Source organism: Delphinapterus leucas, chromosome 19 (genome assembly GCF_059928025.1).
Source record: "Delphinapterus leucas isolate spDelLeu-1000000601 "Yukka" chromosome 19, BTC_Dleu_Yukka2, whole genome shotgun sequence".
Classification (NCBI taxonomy): domain Eukaryota; kingdom Metazoa; phylum Chordata; class Mammalia; order Artiodactyla; family Monodontidae; genus Delphinapterus; species Delphinapterus leucas.
This window is the reverse complement of record NC_143147.1, coordinates 24,306,428-24,323,620: the sequence shown is the minus strand read 5'-3', so window position 1 is coordinate 24,323,620 and position 17,193 is coordinate 24,306,428. Positions and strand designations below refer to the sequence as shown.

The 17,193-nt window shown below is 57.3% G+C and overlaps 1 protein-coding gene across 2 annotated transcripts in view; it reads right to left on the bottom strand.

The window, feature by feature from the left end:
• The window catches only part of RAB11FIP4 (RAB11 family interacting protein 4), a 38,729-nt gene that overhangs the window by 6,754 nt on the left and 14,782 nt on the right, over positions 1-17,193 (bottom strand). For both annotated transcript variants that reach the window (XM_089900781.1, XM_022596230.3), the window contains 7 exons: positions 6,419-6,648; positions 4,507-4,701; positions 3,834-3,968; positions 3,523-3,558; positions 2,281-2,380; positions 1,942-2,045; positions 701-841 (listed from right to left, as the gene is read on the bottom strand). In XM_089900781.1, coding sequence (XP_089756907.1) covers positions 701-841; positions 1,942-2,045; positions 2,281-2,380; positions 3,523-3,558; positions 3,834-3,968; positions 4,507-4,701; positions 6,419-6,648 — 941 coding nt within the window. The remainder of the gene's footprint in view (positions 1-700; positions 842-1,941; positions 2,046-2,280; positions 2,381-3,522; positions 3,559-3,833; positions 3,969-4,506; positions 4,702-6,418; positions 6,649-17,193) is intronic.

The following is a 17,193-nucleotide window of genomic DNA, read 5'->3' as shown; positions in this document are numbered from 1 at the left end:
AGGGGGCCTGAGAAGAGCAGGGGTAGCCATCCTCTCTGCCAGGGGCCCAGGTGGCCTCCCTGGCCTGTGTCGGGGGAGGGCCTTGGCATCATCAGAGCCCTCACCTGTGTGCAGTGTTCTGACATGCATCAGCCGACCTGCCTTCCTGGTCACTCTCCAGGGAGGGCTGACAGATGGATACTGAGGCCCAGAGAGTGACCGAGTATGTCCAACACCATGGAGCTAACGCGTGACCAAGCCAGACTCCCAGGCCCGTCCTCTCCCTGCCTGCTGCAGGTTCCAACAGCCATACCCCAGGCCCAGGAGCAGCCCTGCTTATCCCTGGTCCCTGGGGCCTGGGGTCAGTGCGCCCCAGTGTTCAGGGTCGGGAAGAATCTGACAGCAGGGGGCGCTCCAAGCCTGGACATCAGACCCAGTACAGGACTCAGGGCAAGACCACTGTGTGTGTGTTTTTTTTAACCTACTCTCCTATTGATAGACATGCGTCGTTTCCAGTTGTACCTACTATGAACATTCTTTTACCTGCTTCCTAGAGAACACATCCATGTGTTCAAGTATCAAAAGTAGATTTACAGGAGGCTTCCCCTTGGGGCTCAGTTTTCCCATCCATACAATGGGAACGGCACCCGCCCACAGGGCAAGAGCTGGGCGTGAGGGCGCATCAGAGGGCGGAGGGCACTGGGCCATCCCGCGGGCCCACCTGGTGTTCAGCAGCTCGATCTCCGTGCTGCGCTCCCGTTCCAGCTTGCTGTAGGCCTCACGGTGGCGCCGAACCTCCTCCTCCAGGGCCTGCTCGGCCGTGGTCTCCTGATCCTTCACCATCTCCTCCAGTTCATGCACCCTGAGGAGAGGGGCAAGGACTCCAGTGCAGGGCAAGCTCCTGTGGCCTGACTCCCCTCCCCCCAACCCAGGCTGCGACCACCGGGAGCCCCGGACCCCAAGACCCTGACACCCCGACTGTGGGCCGGCAGCTTTGCTGACAGATGAACGAGGGACCCCACAGCAACTAAGGAGAGGTGTGCCAGCCACACCCGCCACCGGAGCTGGGAGCGGGCGGCCCTGGCAGTTGAAGGGGTTCTGCCAGGGTGGGCACAGAGAGGGGCGGCCTCACCACAGTGGATCAAACAGCCCTCAGGCCTCACCTACTCCTTTTGCTCCCTTCCTTCCCGGCTGGTCCCCCCCTGATCAACAGCTCAGCTCGCTGGGCACCCTGACCGCAAAGACAGGCACATCCTGGCTGGTGGTGAGCCTGCCAGAGCCGGGTAAGGCCAGGCCCCACTGTGGACATCGTAACCCACTACTGGCGGCCTGGTCGGTATATCAGTGTGGGGCACCTTTCACTGGCAACAGCCCCTCCATGGAGCTGAACTTCTGGGGTGTACAAGAGGACTCATCTTTGGGCCCTACGAGGTTGAGGACCAGACCCTGGACGGGGATCAGTTTACCAAGTTTTATGCCGTCCTGTGAGGACTACACCATACACGCACCACCGCACTGAGTCACGTTCAGTGGGCCTCTGTTGGGCGGAGGGCGCAGCAATGCCTGGACCCTTCCCCACCGGTGGCAGGTGTGAACCCCCAACTCGCACCAGCCTCTCCCTCTGCAGAGCTTGTCCCCCAGAAGGGAGGTCAGGCTCTCATCGTTGTGGGACAGAGAGAGACAGGAAATGGATCCCAATTCTTCCCTTTCACCCGAGCTGGGGCTGCAGACCTGGGGGGCCGAGGTCAAGCTCTGCCTGTCTCCCTGTCCCCAAAGACCTGTCCTCCTGGGCGCCCAGCGTGGGCAGGGCCCACAGCCAGGGGCTGACGTATCACAGACCCTCAGAGCTACAAGGACCTGCAGGTTACCCCCCCCCCACACCTCACTCCTCCCAGCTTCTCCTGGGGGCTCAGCACACGGCCCACCCTCCGCGCCCGCGTCCCAGCCAAGGCCGGGCCTCACCTGTGCACCAGCTGTGTGTTCTCCTGCTTCAGCTTGCTCTTCAGGTCCCCGTTGCTCAGGCTGTCATTCTCCAGCTCTGTCACCTTCTTTTCCAGAAAACTCACCTACCGTAGGGGGGCAGGGGTGGCGTGGAGGAAACCTCTAAGCCCACAGGACTGAGAACTTAGTGGGACTGACGGCTAGGGGCCCCGCATGACCATGAGTGAAGAGTCGTGCCGGGACGTGCCCGTGTGATCGGGGCCACCTGTCCCCGACTCCTGGGCAGGGACAGGGTCTCCCAAGTCCCCAGGCAGCCGTCAGGAGCCCCTCCCCCCACCCCCGGGGCCCGCCCAGGCCCACCTTCTCGGTGATGTCGTTGTCGCAGGAGTCGATGCTGTCCCGGAACAGGTCCTCGGTGCTGCCGTTGCTGCTGCTGAAGTTGCTGCTGTGCATGAGCTGCCTGCGCACGGTGGGGGAGGCATGTCTGGCTGCAGACTCGGGCTACGGGCTGGGGGAGCGCCCGGGACCCCAGGGAGGGTGCCCTCACCCAGTCAGGGGAGCAGAGTGGCCTGACTTCTGAACTCAAGAGATCATTCTGCTCTGAGGACGGCAGACGGGGCTCCTGAGCCCCAGCAGACATGGCCGATCCATCAGAGCCCTTTCCTGCTGCGTCAGTACGCTGTGCACACCGGTGTTCCAGCCAGCAGCTGCCACAGACCAGAGCTGGTGGAGGAGCCCCCCCACCCCTGGCCCCTTCCACCCGGAAAACCGCCCCGTGCAGGCAGCCTGGTACCACAGCCCCGGCAGAGGGCCTGGGCCGCCTGAGACCACCCAGCCGGCTCCCGCTACATCTCTGGGGACCCAGGTGGTGGGCAGGGGGAGGGAGACCCTCCCAGGCTTTGCAGGACGGTAGGACGGTGGGTCGGTGGCTGGGACTGGAAACGGGCACTGCTGTCCAGGTAACTCTTGCCTGAGGCAGAACCCAGCCGCTTCCCCCTCCCAGCCAGCAGCCAGGGTCTCAGCCAAGAGACTGTCCCACCACAGTTCCTGGACACTTTGCTGGCAGCTCCCAGAGCCCCGGGTGTGGAACTGGGGCGAGTCTGCAGGAGAGCGGGCGCGGGACCCTGGCAGGCCCAGGAGGTCAGCTGTGCAGGATTTAACCTGGAGCAGAGGGACCAGCTCCAGTGGGGACACTCACGCCCCATCCCTGCCAGCGGGAAGCCCAGGGCCTCTGCTGGTAGAGCTGCCTGCTCCGGAGCCCAGGGAAAGGCACCGGCAGCCGTGAGGGCAGCTGTGTCTCTCAGGGCACCCCTGGTGTGCCTGCCTGAGGCGGGGGCAACGGAGGGCTTGGAGAGGCCGCCCGCTGCCAGAAGGGGCAGAAGGGACGAGGGATGGGGGTGGCAAGGAGGCCGGCCCCGCTTTCTCGCAAGTGGAGCTTCCTCTGCCTGCCCTGCCTGGGACGCCTCACCCGCTCTGCACGTGCAGACGCACGCAGGGCACTGGCTGGGTCTGGGCTGCTGGCACGGAGTCGGCCACCCTGTCAGCAGGAGTACGGTGAAAGGGGACAGCGTTCAACCCGCGCTACCCCGAGGGAGGCCTTACCGTCCAAAGGCTGTGCTAGAGATCTTCCGGTTGGGGCTAGAGAGAGAGAGTGGGGTGGGGGGAGAGAGGGGGAGAGACGGGGAGAGAGAGGAAAGGATGGTTGAACAGAGAGGCCTTTAGCCCACTCCTTCCTCTGCCCCGGCTGCAAGAGATCACAGTGCGGGCGAGGCTTCTTCCTGCCCTCACTAATCAGCTTGGCCCTGAGAAGCAGCCCCCGATCACCTGCCAGGACAGAGCGGGGCCACCTTCCCCGCTGCTTCTCCCTCTGGTCCCCACCCCCCCCGCCCCTATGCTGGGCCCCGGGGCCTCACCTGTTGGCCTTCAGGTTTTTCAGCCGGGCTTCCAAATCATTGAGCAGGTTGATTTTCTTGCAGCACTGAGAGCAGTAAACATCCAGCAATTCGCTGTTGTACGCGTGCCGCATCTTCCTAGGCGTCTGCCCCGCGCTGGGTCATGAGAGGGAAAGAAATCACCTTCTGAACTGCTGTCCAGTCTGGTGCCCTGCCCCGTCCTGCCGAGCTTATGACTAGATTCTCCAAGACCTGTGAGCCTTGTGTGTGTGTGTGTTTGGGGGTGGGGGGGTGGGGAGTGGAAGTACAGCAATAGATCTCCCTCCTCCAGCGCTCTCAAAGAGAGGAAGCCAATGAGCTGCACCCATTTCACAGAGAAGGCAACTGAGAGCTAAGGTCAGAGTAATGACTCAGCTGCGCGGAACGGTACCAATATGCCACTTGGAGCCTTCGGCCTTCCAGGTTGGTTGTGTTTCTTCCCCAAGACAGATGGAAGGAGGAATTCCAGACCCCCAATCAGAGTGCAAAGGCAGAACCCCACCCCCCCGTCTCCCCCCACCCCCCCCCCCGCCCAGTACAGGAGCAGAGCCCAGTTAGCTCAGGACTCCGCCAGCTGAACCCCCGCTAGGACGAGGCTGGACCGGTTCTGCCACTTTTCCTGGACCCCGAATGCCACTCCAGACCAAGGGGCCACCTGGAGGACACCGACGACCCCAGGTCCGAGTAGACGTTGGTCCTGGTCTCGTCGTCGGGGCAGGGGCTGCCGGGGGCACAGTCCACGTCGTCCGCCTCCCCGTAATCCTCGAACTGCTCCTCGTTGCTGATGAGTGACGTGCTGGAGTGCGTGGAGAGGTCCGACGTGGTCACGGACGGAGTGTGGCCCAGGGACCTGAGCGTAAGACAAGGGTCGGCTGTGAACGAGGCGCCACCAGAGCCTGCGGGGCCCAAACTGGCCACACCTTCCAGGAGGTCCATGGGCGCCAAGATACCAGGAGCCTGATGAAGCCTGTACTTCTTGGCCTGGTCAGCACACTCCAGGGACCTTATCCTAAGGGAAACACCTCACCACAGAAAAGGTCTCTGCGCGAGAGATGTTCAAACCGACGCTGCCCTAGAGCAGCCAAACATTGCTTACAACTTAATGGTGTATGGACAGCTACACTGAACTAGCTGTTAAATTATACTGTATGTCAGTAAATGAAACGGTCACATAAATTATGGACTCTCAAATCACTGTGGATAGGTTTGTAAAAAACGCTGGCAGTAATGTGGAAAAATTAAAAGCGAAAGTTTTTTTTGATTGAAAAACGTTCTAAAAATTAAAACGAAACTTAAAAAAATTATTTTGAAGTTTTAAAAATTAAACTAAAAGTTAGATATAAAATTTTAGACATAACAAGTCTAAGCATGTAAAGGGTCTACACAGAAGAAGGTAAAGCAGGAAATAAAAATATTTAAATGGGGCTTCCCTGGTGACGCAGTGGTTGAGAGTCCGCCTGCCGATGCAGGGGACACGGGTTCGTGCCCTGGTCCGGGAAGATCCCACATGCCGCGGAGCGGCTGGGCCCATGAGCCATGGCCGCTGAGCCTGCGCGTCCGGAGCCTGTGCTCCGCAACGGGAGAGGCCGCAGCAGTGAGAGGCCCGCTTACCGCAAAAACAAAACAAAAACGAAAACAAAAAAACAACAATGAGCCAGTAGGCAGGATGCTTCTCCTAATGCACAGAGCGGATTTCTAGTCCAAAGAAGCCTAAGGCCACAGAACACAGGTCAGAGACCCCAGGCCTCTCACGGGTGACCCAGTGTGGCCTGGGACAGAGTCAGTGGCTGGCTGAACCCTGTCTAAAACCTAAGAACAAAGAAGTACAACTAACTAACTCATCACCTGCCAAAACATATCTTCCCTCGAGTGGCTGCCCAGCAGCTTCTGTGTATCCTTACTCGTAAACTGGGATCTCTCCAACCTGCTGACAAGCCTGTGCACTCAAAGAATGGGAAACAGTGATTTTCAAACTGTGCCCCTGAGGAACCCTGGTTTCCATCTAAGAATCACAGCGTTAACGATAGGGGCTGAAGATCAAGGCTCTGGGCATCTCCACCTTATTTTATTTATTCACTTATTTATCTGTCCTTGGGCTCCTTAGCACCTCGGGTTGAATTAGTCACATTCCTCGCTGCTTTCTCCTGTAAATTTCACTAAACCTCTCGGCACCGCCGCTGGCGGCCTCCTGGTGACTGGCCCCAGGCAACAACGGCAACCATCAGGTGGCAGGTGATCAGCCATATGACCAGCTGTCCTTGGCCTGGCTGGCCGCCAGTGCAGCGGAGGGACCGCCCCCGGGAAGCAACACGGATGAACAGCTCCAAAGGGCCCCTCCTCGACAGTGGGATTCCCAGAGACCCTTGGGTTTGCGAACCCCTGCACTGAGGAAATATACTAGGCTGAAACATATGAACTTGCCTTTTTCTTGAAGGTCGAACATGATTAAAAATCGACAATTTCGTACGGTAAGATTGACACCGGAAGCCCTCTCCTCCCTCTCCAAATCTCCGGCCGTGACCGTCACCTTCTCCCGACAAGTGGAGCTCCAGGCAGTTTTAACTCACTTGTCCTCTGGAAGGAACAGGCCCCCGAGCCCTGCCTCCTTCTCCTCGGCGGGAATCCCGACCGGCCCCTCCAGGCTCCGGCTGTTCTCCGTGGGGCCGTCCATGTCCGACTCCTGGGGGCCCTCGGGCGGGGCCAGCGTCATGGCCTCGTCCTCATCCACAGGAAAGAAGCCGGACTCCCTGGGGAGGAGCTCGCCATCAGCAAAGGTGGGGTCTGGCACCTCGCTGCCCTGGGGAAGACAGAGGGGGGCAGCGCGAGTGAGCCTGGCTCCCCGAGGCGCAGCACCGCTCCTCAGACCGCAAGGACGCCAGCAGGGCCGGGGACGGCGGGGACGGCGGGGACGGCGGTGCCGGGAAGCCCAGACACGGAAACCTCGGGTGTGAGACCCTAGCAGATGATTCACCTCGGGGACCTCTCGTGCAAGGCCAGTGAGGGGTGGGAAGCTCCGGGACAGCCTTCCGTGGAGAAGGGCCACAGCCAGGCCAGCTGCACCATCCAGGGCACCTGGGCCGCTTGGCAGGGTCCCCAACACAGAGTCTGCACAGGAAGCCAAGTGACCCCGGGGAAGCTTCTTGGGGCACAGCCCCTTTCTAATGACAATGACAATGACTCTGGCCTAGCAGAGCTTGATGCGGCATGATACGGGGACTGCCCACCATGGGGTCTGCCCCCCACGGTTCTGGGCATGTCAAATAGCATCTCTGAACCTCAGTTCTGTAAGTTGAGAATGGCGATGGAATCTTACAGAGGGATCTCTGTGTCACAGCAGGACCTCAGTGGATAAGTCTAGGCCACAGATCTGCCCCGGCCCTGTCACAGCCAAGCTGGGGAGCAAGAATTCTAGGTCTTTCAAGTCTGAGCTTTGGACTGGTCCTCGGTGCCTAGCACCCTGCCCGGCAATGTCAGCGCACCATAAAGATTTGCCCAAACCTTTTGCTAAAACCATCTTACAGGAGAAGAGCTCTGGCTTTATTCAGGGTTTACCTAGTCCGAGAGAGGCATATCTCTACAAACCATTTCTCGGGGCTGCTTTGCCCCTGAGGAGGTGGGAACCTTGGAGGTGACAGCCTCCACCTGCTCCCACCGGAGATGTCAACTATTCCCCAGGTTCTTCAGCGTGCTCCTTAGCTAGGGCTGGCAGGGTCCCCGTTAAAGGTGCGTCCTCCAGCCCCAGGACCACAAGAAGAGTAACAGTAACAAGGGCTGTGAAAAGCCTCGGGGCATCTCAGACAAGAACAGGATCAGGGACATCCAAGGAAGGTGGTCAGCGAGCGGCTTGGCTGTGCCCACCCAGACGTGTGCAGCTGTCCAGGGGGTCTGTCCCCACCAAGACACACGCCAGCGCTAAGAATAGACGGCGGTTAATGAGCTTGGCTCCTGCCTGTGCCATGACTCGGGCTGAGCACCAGATGGACCAATAAAGCCGGCAGCAGGCAGCCAGGAGCCTCTGACTGTGGAGGCCGAGGGGCTGTGTAATTAAACTCCCCCCTAGTGTCCACGCGGCCCTTTGCACCTACATGGCACTAATCAATCCCACACAGCTCCCAACCTTATCAAATCTTGTGTCCTAAGCGAGCTCTTGTCTACAAGCCCGAAATTGTCCCAGTAGAAAAGAAAGGGAAACCAACATTTACAGAACCACCACCGAGTTCTGGAGACCGAGCTAAGGGTTAATATACTACCCTATTTGGGCTTCATGACCCTTCAGGACAGGGATTCCCATCCCTATTTTACTAACGAGGAAGTCAAGGCTCAGAGAGTTACCTGCCAGAAGTCCACTGGCCAGTAGGCAGAGGGTCCCACCTGCCTCTGGCCACCGCTGGCTTGGTTCCATTTATCACTGACGCAACCCACGCTTCACGGATTTTCAAACCCCATGGTGACCATGAGGAGAGACACATCACAGGAACACATTACTAACTATGAAGCCCAGGCGCTCCGCCTAATGCTGCGACTTCCACGTGCCGCTCCCTTCCTGCCCCCAGCAGGGAATGTCCGGGCTAGTGGGTGGTGACCCGGAGAGAGGCCCTCCATGGAGAGCTGGGGCTCGTGGAGAAGCAAGGCGTGTGCTCTGTTCCTCCACCTGTAGCTTTTCGCCCTCCCAGACACACGGCAGGGCAAAGGCAGCACTGGCTGAGAGTCCCTGCTCTGTGGCTCACAAGAGGGCTTGGTCACTTTGCAAGTGGGTGTTTCTTCTCCTCTTCACAGCCCTGAGAGGTGAGTCTCCTTCCCCCTCTGTGTAGGGAGGTGAAGTGACTTGCTTGGGGCCACGTGGGAGTCAGTGGCAGGGCTGGGACTGGCCTGTGAGTCACCAACGCCCATGCTTTCCCCCGGAACCGCGTCAGCAGGGGTCCGCAAGAGGCTGCCACCCACCCTGCCCCCAGAAGGCAGGCAGGGGGCCAAGTGGAGCCCAGCACCTGTGATTAAGCATCTGGCTTGGCTTCTGGCCAACTCACGTCTGCCTCACTGGACACTGAGATACGGAGGCCGCGTTTCTGCCAGGCACTCTGTCCCAACACCCAACCCATGGTACACAGGTGGGGACCAACCCCCTCACCTGAGGTCCCACAGCGACATACCCATAACTCCTGACACCTGGCCCAAGGCCCTGCCCAGGGTGGAAAGAGTGGTCTCGAGTGGCCTATCTCAGCCACAGCAGGGGCAGCAGGAGGGGTCAGACACCCCACAGGGGTCCCTCCCTCCCAACTAGACCAACACCTCCTGGGCATATTTTTACCCTCTGACTAAGCAGAGTCCACACCTGCCCGGCCCTTCACACTTGACAAAGCATCCTGTCTGTCTCCCACACACACCGTTCAGCTCTCACAGCAGCCCTGGGAGAGCTCCGGGGAGTGTACAGGGCAGGATGAAGGATTCATCTTCTCCATCTGACACTCAGGGAAAATGAGACTCGGAGAGGGAGGGGACTGCCTGGAACTTCCCGGCTACAGAGGGACCTGAGACCTGGAGCCAGGCTCCCGACGCGCCAAGTCCCAGCCCCTCACTCACCCCGACACCCCCCCTCTGCTACACACGTATGCACACACGCTCTCGACATGCCAGCCTTTTTTCTCTTAAAAAACGGCTGCTCTCCCTACGTCTGCATCTCTTCATTCAAGCCACAACTGGTTGCCCAAGGCAAGTGGAAATTTTAACTACAACTTCAAAACCATTTCTAGTGCAGACGGTCCTCCAACTTACAGTGGCTCGACCTACGATTTTTTTTTTTTTGCGGTACGCGGGCTTCTTACTGTTGTGGCCTCTCCTGCCGCAGAGCACAGGCTCCGGACGCGCAGGCTCAGCGGCCATGGCTCACGGGCCCAGCCGCTCCGCGACATGTGGGATCTTCCCGGACCGGGGCACGAACCTGTGTCCCCTGCATAGGCAGGCGGACTCTCAGCCACTGCGCCACCAGGGAAGCCCTCGACCTACGATTTTTTGACTTTACAATGGAGTGAAAGTGATAGGCATTCAGTAGAAACTGTACTTCAAAGTTGGAATTTTGCTCTTTTCCCCGGCTAGCGATGTGTGGTCTGACACTCTCCTGATGCTGGGCGGCCGCAGCTCCCCGTCGCCACCCGATCACGAGGGTGAACCACTGATGTGCTTACAACCATTGTTTTTCACTTTTGGTGCAGCGTTCAATCAATTACGTGAGCTGTTCAACACTTAATTTAAAAATAGGCTTTGTGCTGGGTAATTCTGTTTAAGGTATTCTAGGCGAAGTTATGTTTGGTAGGTTAGGTGTATTAAATGCATTTTCCACTTATCGATACAACAGGGTTACATCCCACTAAGATCTGTAGTTTCCCCCCCCCCAATTTAAATAATATAAAGACAGCTATAAGAAAAGTAACTAACTGTATACCTTGGTTAGTCTGGGATGGTACCACTTTGGCTTTTTTCCTGGACAAAAGTGGCCCTGTCACCCGTGCTCCTTCCTGGGGGCCTGGGTCCCAGCCCAGCTTCCACTCTCCCTGGCCCGCCAGGGAAGGGCTGAGTGTAGCATGGGGTGGGGTGGGGAGGCAGCGCTGCTGAGGTTGGGGGACAGCCTGCTCTGATCCCAGACAGCTCAGGAAGGGAGGCAAGCAGGGATGGCTGCTGGAAGGTGCTGGAAGGCAACCTCTCACTCCACCTGGAGCCATCATTCCCTGGCTGGGAGAACCAAAGTCACAACAGAAACCCTTCTGAGCCAGTTTCTTTTATATTTTTTAGATAAAGTTACAGAGGAAGAGGAAGAACTCATCCATAATAAAAGTACCGTCCTCACGGGGTTTCCAGGAGGCCTGGGAAGATGCTGCACCTGACAGCAGGGGCTTCCTGAGGCCCAGTTACCCTCCAGTCAGGGCCCTGGGCTGGTCGGGGCCCCCACGGAGCCCCCGTGTCACATGTGCTGCCGTGAAGAGGAAGAACTCTGGGGAATGTGCAAGAGCTAAAGAGTAATCTGCCTGGCCTGGGCGTGGTGAGGCAGATTCTCCTGTCGCTGCAAGGTTCCAGAGTTCCCAGACAAACCCCTGGCCGATTCCGGACAGCAGGAAACTGGGCTGCGGCAGCCCCGGGATGGAGCTGGGGGAAGGTGGGGGGAGAAGGAGGACATCGCTCCACGGGGCACCTCCTGCTCGTGGGTACTTCTAGGCCGAGAGCCCCGAGAGCTGCCAGCCCGCCCCAGGCCCCCTGGTCCACATCCAGACCTCCCTCCGCAGCAGCGAGCTCCTCGGGCGTCAGAAGACGCCCGGTGGTCCCGGATCCTAGGCCTGCTCTGGAGGGGTGGCAGGATCAGAGGAGTGGGTAATGGGATTTCACAGAAAAGGGGGTGCCTGAGTTTTTGGGGGGGCCTTTAGGGAAGGGACCGTGTCCTCAGCAGGTAGCTCCAGGCAACATCTGTGGGTGACCCACGTCCCCAGGGCTCTGTTCCTCAGGACCCAGAGCCAGTCCTGCACATGGAGCTCCCTGTGCCGCCAAGGCCACATGGGCGTAGCTGGCATACGTCCAGCGCACTCCAGGGCACCTGGAGGGGCCCCAGGACACCCCTGTGAGTGGGGCTGGGTGGCAGTGCTGCTCTGCAGCCTGGCAGACTGGGTGTTTAGTCCTGGCTGGCCCGGCCACTCACAAGCAGTGTGACCTTGGGCACGTGACCTCTGAGCTCCTGACTCCTTACCTACAGAATGGGGACAGTTACTCCTACCTCAGAGGCTACTCTAAGGACCACACGTGACAATTTTCACGGGTACCAAAGAGCTGGCAGCTGTGGAAGCATTAAATCCTGATCCGGCCTCCTTAGGGGCTGCGTGTTGCAGAAGCCGAGCTGCCCCTGCAGCCTATGGGTCCCTGGCTAGTCAACCGGTGAGATCCTGGACAGACAGGAGGCCAGGAGGCAGGTCATCCTCAAGAGGGTTTCTGGAGAGTTCTGAGGCCCAAGGCTGGGCAAACATGCCCCAGCCAGCTGCTCCGGCAGGGCAGGTTCTCCAGCCCCCCACCCCCGTCTCTGGCTGGGGCTGGATGCCGCCGGCCAGGGCTGGAAGTGGGAGCCTGGAGGCACAAGCCTGCCCGTGGGGCTTCCTTCTCCTGTCTCAGGAGCAGCCCTCACCCGCCAGCAGGCCCCAAAGTCACGTCTTCCTCTGTAGCAAGTCGGCACGAGCTGAATTCAATGGCTGGTGCGAAGGCCAACCATCAGTACCCGTGGGGCCCTTCCAGGCCTCGGAGGGGCCAACAACGCCCCACTGGCCACACCCTCGGAGGGGGTGCGGCACGGCCCAGACTCGACCGCTTCCTTTGGTCCTCCTCCTACCCCACCTGGCCCATTTTCCTGGCAGCTGACTCCAGGTGACCCCATTTCCACATTCCCGGGGAGAGGGAAGCCCCTAAAGGGGTAAACGTGAGGACGTCCGCATCTGAACCCCACGGTCAGCGTCACAGGGAGCACAGGGCAGGTGATCAGCAACGGGGCCCAAACTGCGCCGCTGATGGTTAGCTGGCGAGAGCCCAGCGCGGGAAGCCTGAGGCCTGGGCGCTGGTCCCCGCTTGGTCGCTGGCTGGCTGTGCCCCAGCTGTTGGATTTCTGAGCCTCATCTAAAAACAGGGATGGAGATACCTACCTGGCAATATTGCCCTGGAGAATAATAATGCCTCACACCTCACGGATGCTTGGAAACACGGCAAAGAGCGGGGGGCAGGGTGGCGTTAGAAGCAAAAGCTCTGCAGGCGGACTGACCGGCTCAAATCCTGGTCAGTCCACCTGCACTGCGCTACCAGCTCTGCGCGCTTAGGTTTACTGAACTTCAGTGCCTCAGTTTCCCCATCTAGGGAACGGGGTTACCTATTAGCATTAAACGAGTTGGTACATATTCTAAGCAGAAAGTGCTCAAACCTGAGCTATTATTATCTTCGTTGTATTGAGAAAAGACAGCCAGGGGTGCATGCTGGCCTAGTGGTCTCTCTCCAGCCCCCGGGATCCTATCCCTCTGACCCCGGTGGCACACGGTGTGAAGGTAGGCTGGGTGCAGCTTCTGGAAGCCAGACACCCCATGGTGCAAAGCCAGCCCTCCAAACAGGCCAGGTGCCTCTTTTCTCCCCGCCAGGGCTGTCTTCTGCCCACTGTCTTGGAAGGTCTCTCTGTGCATTTATTATAGCCTTTATTAAGTGTTGGGATGAGATGCTGCCTGGGTGAGGGAGTCCGTGAGGCTCCCAGGCTCTGGCTATCCACCCCCAGCCCTGGCAATGGCTCTGCTCCCCAGGCAGTAATGTGGAGCCAAAGAACAGCTCCATGGGGACAGAGCTGGGTAAAAATAGCTCGGGCGGGCACATCCCAGCTTCCCGTGCTGCCAGGCACCAGTGGGCACACGTGGAACCCACTGCAGGGAAGGTATGGGGGGGAGCGATGGACACAAACTAAGCCCAGGGCCGGGGAGAGGCCAGCCTGCCGCCTGGCGAGGCTGAGCAGGCTTGAGGGGCCTGGGGGTGTGGGGAGTCAAAGCCCTCATCCACCCTCCCAGCCAGCCAACAGCCCAGGAACAGTGATAGGCCCGGTCAGGGTCTCGCTGCGTCTTTCCCCAGGTAGCAGACGATTCAGGTTAAGGAGCTAACTTGTTGGTGCCAACGGCCCAGGTGCACAGGGAGGGGATGGGGTTACCTGGGCCAGGACGCACTACACACCAATGTGGCTCAGCAGCTCTCATCAAGCAAAGATGGTGGCAGTAGAGATTAGCAGCCATGCAGGCTGTCCCCAGCTCCCGTCCTGAAGCCAGGCCTCGCTCTGCAGGCGGTTGGCGCTCATCAATGGCTCATAGGAGACTTTTCAGCAGAGGGTCGCCCGGGTGCCAGTCGAGGGGTGAGGGTGGGAATAAGAGGGATTTCAGGGTCCACACAGAGGGGCGGGTGCCTCAGCCTTGCCTTCGGAACAAAAGCAACCTTCACTCAGATACGAGGCCTCAGCTTGCCCACAACAGGGCCAAGGGCAAACCTGGGAGCACCAGGTCACCAAACTATTAGAGGTTATCACCCGTCTCAGCCAGCCCTGGGGACTGACCTCACACTGTGAGATCAAAGCTCTGCAGCCCAAGCTTCCCACTCTGATGGGGAGGCCAAGGTCAGGCAAACAGACAGATTGCCACCCCCAAGGCTAGAGCAGAATCCCCTCTAGTTAAGCTCCCTCCCAGGGGTGGGGCACCCAGAGCAGCTTTCAGGCTGTCTCCTCCCAGCCAGGGGCTCCAGGATCCACCTCCTGAACCCTCACTTCAGGGAGGGCACCACCGGCAGCTCAAGACTACCCTTGACTGGGTTCCCACCCAGGAGTGGATCTCAGTGTAGACGCCCTAGCAGCTACACTACTTTCATCATAAAGTAGACCCGCAGACCCCAGGAGGGGGACAATGGTGACAACAGGAGTTCCTCAGGAGCTTACTATTAGCCTCAAGTGGGAAATACTAAGAGGGTTTGATTCTCCCATCACCCCCCGGAGGGAGGTACTAAACCAGCCCGTTTTGCAGATGGGGAGGCTGAGGCACTTGGGCAGGCTGGGTTCAGTCCAGGATCTGGCCTCCACCAGCCGTGGAACCTCAAGCTGGTAATGGACGGAAGAGAAAGTCATGCTCATGTTTCTCAAGAAGCCCCACTTACATACAGCCAAGGTGGTCAGATGAGTCAGGCTGCAGTTGCACATACCACCGCCAACCACGGGAGGCGTGCGGGAGGCGTGTGGGAGCCCGCACTGCCTTTTTTCAGTGTTTTAACGGCAACTCCTCAACTGTCTCTCTGCCTGACCTCCACACCCTCCCCGCAGCACACACGCTGCTGCTAAGGTAGTGCCCCAGGAGTGCACGGGAAAGGAGGGCATGACGTAGCTCCCAGAAAAACTGTAGAAATGAGGGATGCTGGATTGGCCTCCTGGCAGCCAAACTAAGGCCAGAGGTGGGTGAATCCCCTGCGGGGCAGCAGAACAGAGGGGCTGGAAGTCTTAAGGGTTGGGGCGAGATTCTGAGGCAGATCCTGGCAGCGACCACCCAGGCACCGGCCAGGGGTCTTCTGTCCGGTTGACCTGAATGTCCAGTCCGCCCTAAAGGCTGTGGGGTCTCGCTGAACTGGCACCAGAGCTGGAGACCACTCCATGCCCATTCAGACCTTCTAACCAGCTCCCCGGGGTCCAAGTTCACCCACCACCCTTCGGATCAGGACGAGCTTCCGATGAGCCTGGTGACAATGAGAGGAGGGCTGCCCGAGCTCGCTGCCGGAGTGCAATGTTCACTGAGAATGAATCAGCTGGAGTTTTGGCTCTGTGCGTTCAAGGAGGGACAATCTGGGGGCATAAGTGGCACTCGAGTCCCAGGGGTATGGGAAGGGCCAACAAGATCTGCTTTCCAAGCCCATTGGGCAACGGGGTCAGACCCTGGACCCCACTGGAAATGCCACTCACACCAGGGCCATAGCCCCACCCAGGAGACACTCTGAGCCCTCTGTCCCCACTTCTGTTCCAATAACACATTTGAGCACGTCAAAAGGTATCAGTTAAAAAATAAAAATAAAAATGTGTTGCTAAAAATCTAATGGAGAAGAAAATGGAAGAGGAGAATACTTAAGTCATCCAAAAGGATTCAGGAAAAGGGAGGAAAAGAGAATCAAAGATCAGATTGGAACAAACAAAAAGACACATAATAAAGAGCTCAACCATATCAGTAATTCATTAAATGAAAATTGAATAAACCATCCTATTAAAAGAGAAATATTGTCAGACTAGATTAAAAAAACTACACGCTGGGCTTCCCTGGTGGCGCAGTGGTTGAGAGTCCGCCTGCCGATGCAGGGGACACGGGTTCGTGCCCCGGTCCGGGAAGATCCCACGTGCCGCGGAGCGGCTGGGCCCGTGAGCCACGGCCGCTGAGCCTGCGCGTCCGGAGCCTGTGCTCCGCAACGGCAGAGGCCACCACAGTGAGAGGCCCGCGTACCGCAAAAAAACAAAAACTACATGTCATTTACAAGAGACACAATTTAAGCATAAGGACACATGTAGGTGGGAAATAAAAAAAGATACACCACGCAAACACCAACTAAAAGTTGGAGGGGCTATATTAATATCAGACAAGAGACAGAGAGACATTAAAAAAACGATAAAAATCAATTTAACAAGATGTAACACTCCTAAGCATTTATGCATCTAATAACATGGTTTCCAAATATACAGAGCAAAACTTAACTCATCTCTCTCAGTAAATGATAAAGCACACAAACGAGATAATGAGAAGGGAGACAGAAGGTGTGAACACAAGCTTGACAGGACACAAATATAACATTACACCCAACAGCTGTAGAATAAAGCCATCAGATCAAAGGCTGATGAGCATTTGGATACTGGCACAATACCAAAGAGTCACCCTACGGATTACTGCAACCCCCTGACCCCACCCCCAGTACCACTACCATGGAATAAACAGGCTACTGTCATTTTAATGCAGTGATCAAACCTGGCACCGCTAATTAGGACCAATCACACACTGGCTTCCTGATGTGTTCCATTACGAAGGACACAGCATCACCTATCATAGAGTCTTTACAAAACATTTAATTCTAATCAAGCCTTAAAACCTAACCTCTACTAAATGGGAAAGCAGGGGACAGAGGAACAAGTTACACATCACCACAGGGAAACAATCGGACAGAAAGAATGTGGCACCTTCTAAGACAACCAGCCTGGTCTTTTCCAAAACAGAAAGTCATAAAGAAGAGGGAGGGTCCCTGACTTCAGACTATACTACAAAGCTACAGTAGTCAAGACAGTATGGTACTGGCACAAAAACAGAAATATAGATCAATGGAACAGGATAGAAAGCCCAGAGATAAACCCATGTACATATGGTCACCTTATCTTTGATAAAGGAGGCAAGAATATACAGTGGAGAAAAGACAGCCTCTTCAATAGTGGTGCTGGGAAAACTGGACAGCTATATGAAAAGAATGAAATTAGAACACTCCCTAACACCATACACAAAAATAAACTCAAAATGGATTAAAGACATAAATGTAAGGCCAGACACTATAAAACTCTTAGAGGAAAACACAGGCAGAACACTCTATGACATAAATCACAGCAAGATCCTTTCTGACCCACCTCCTAGAGAAATGGAAATAAAAACAAAAACAAATGGGACCTAATGAAACTTAAAAGCTTTTGCACAGCAAAGGAAACCATAAAGAAGACGAAAAGACAACCCTCAGAATGGGAGAAAATATTTGCAAATGAAGCAACTGACAAAGGATTAATCGCCAAAATTTACAAGCAGCTCAT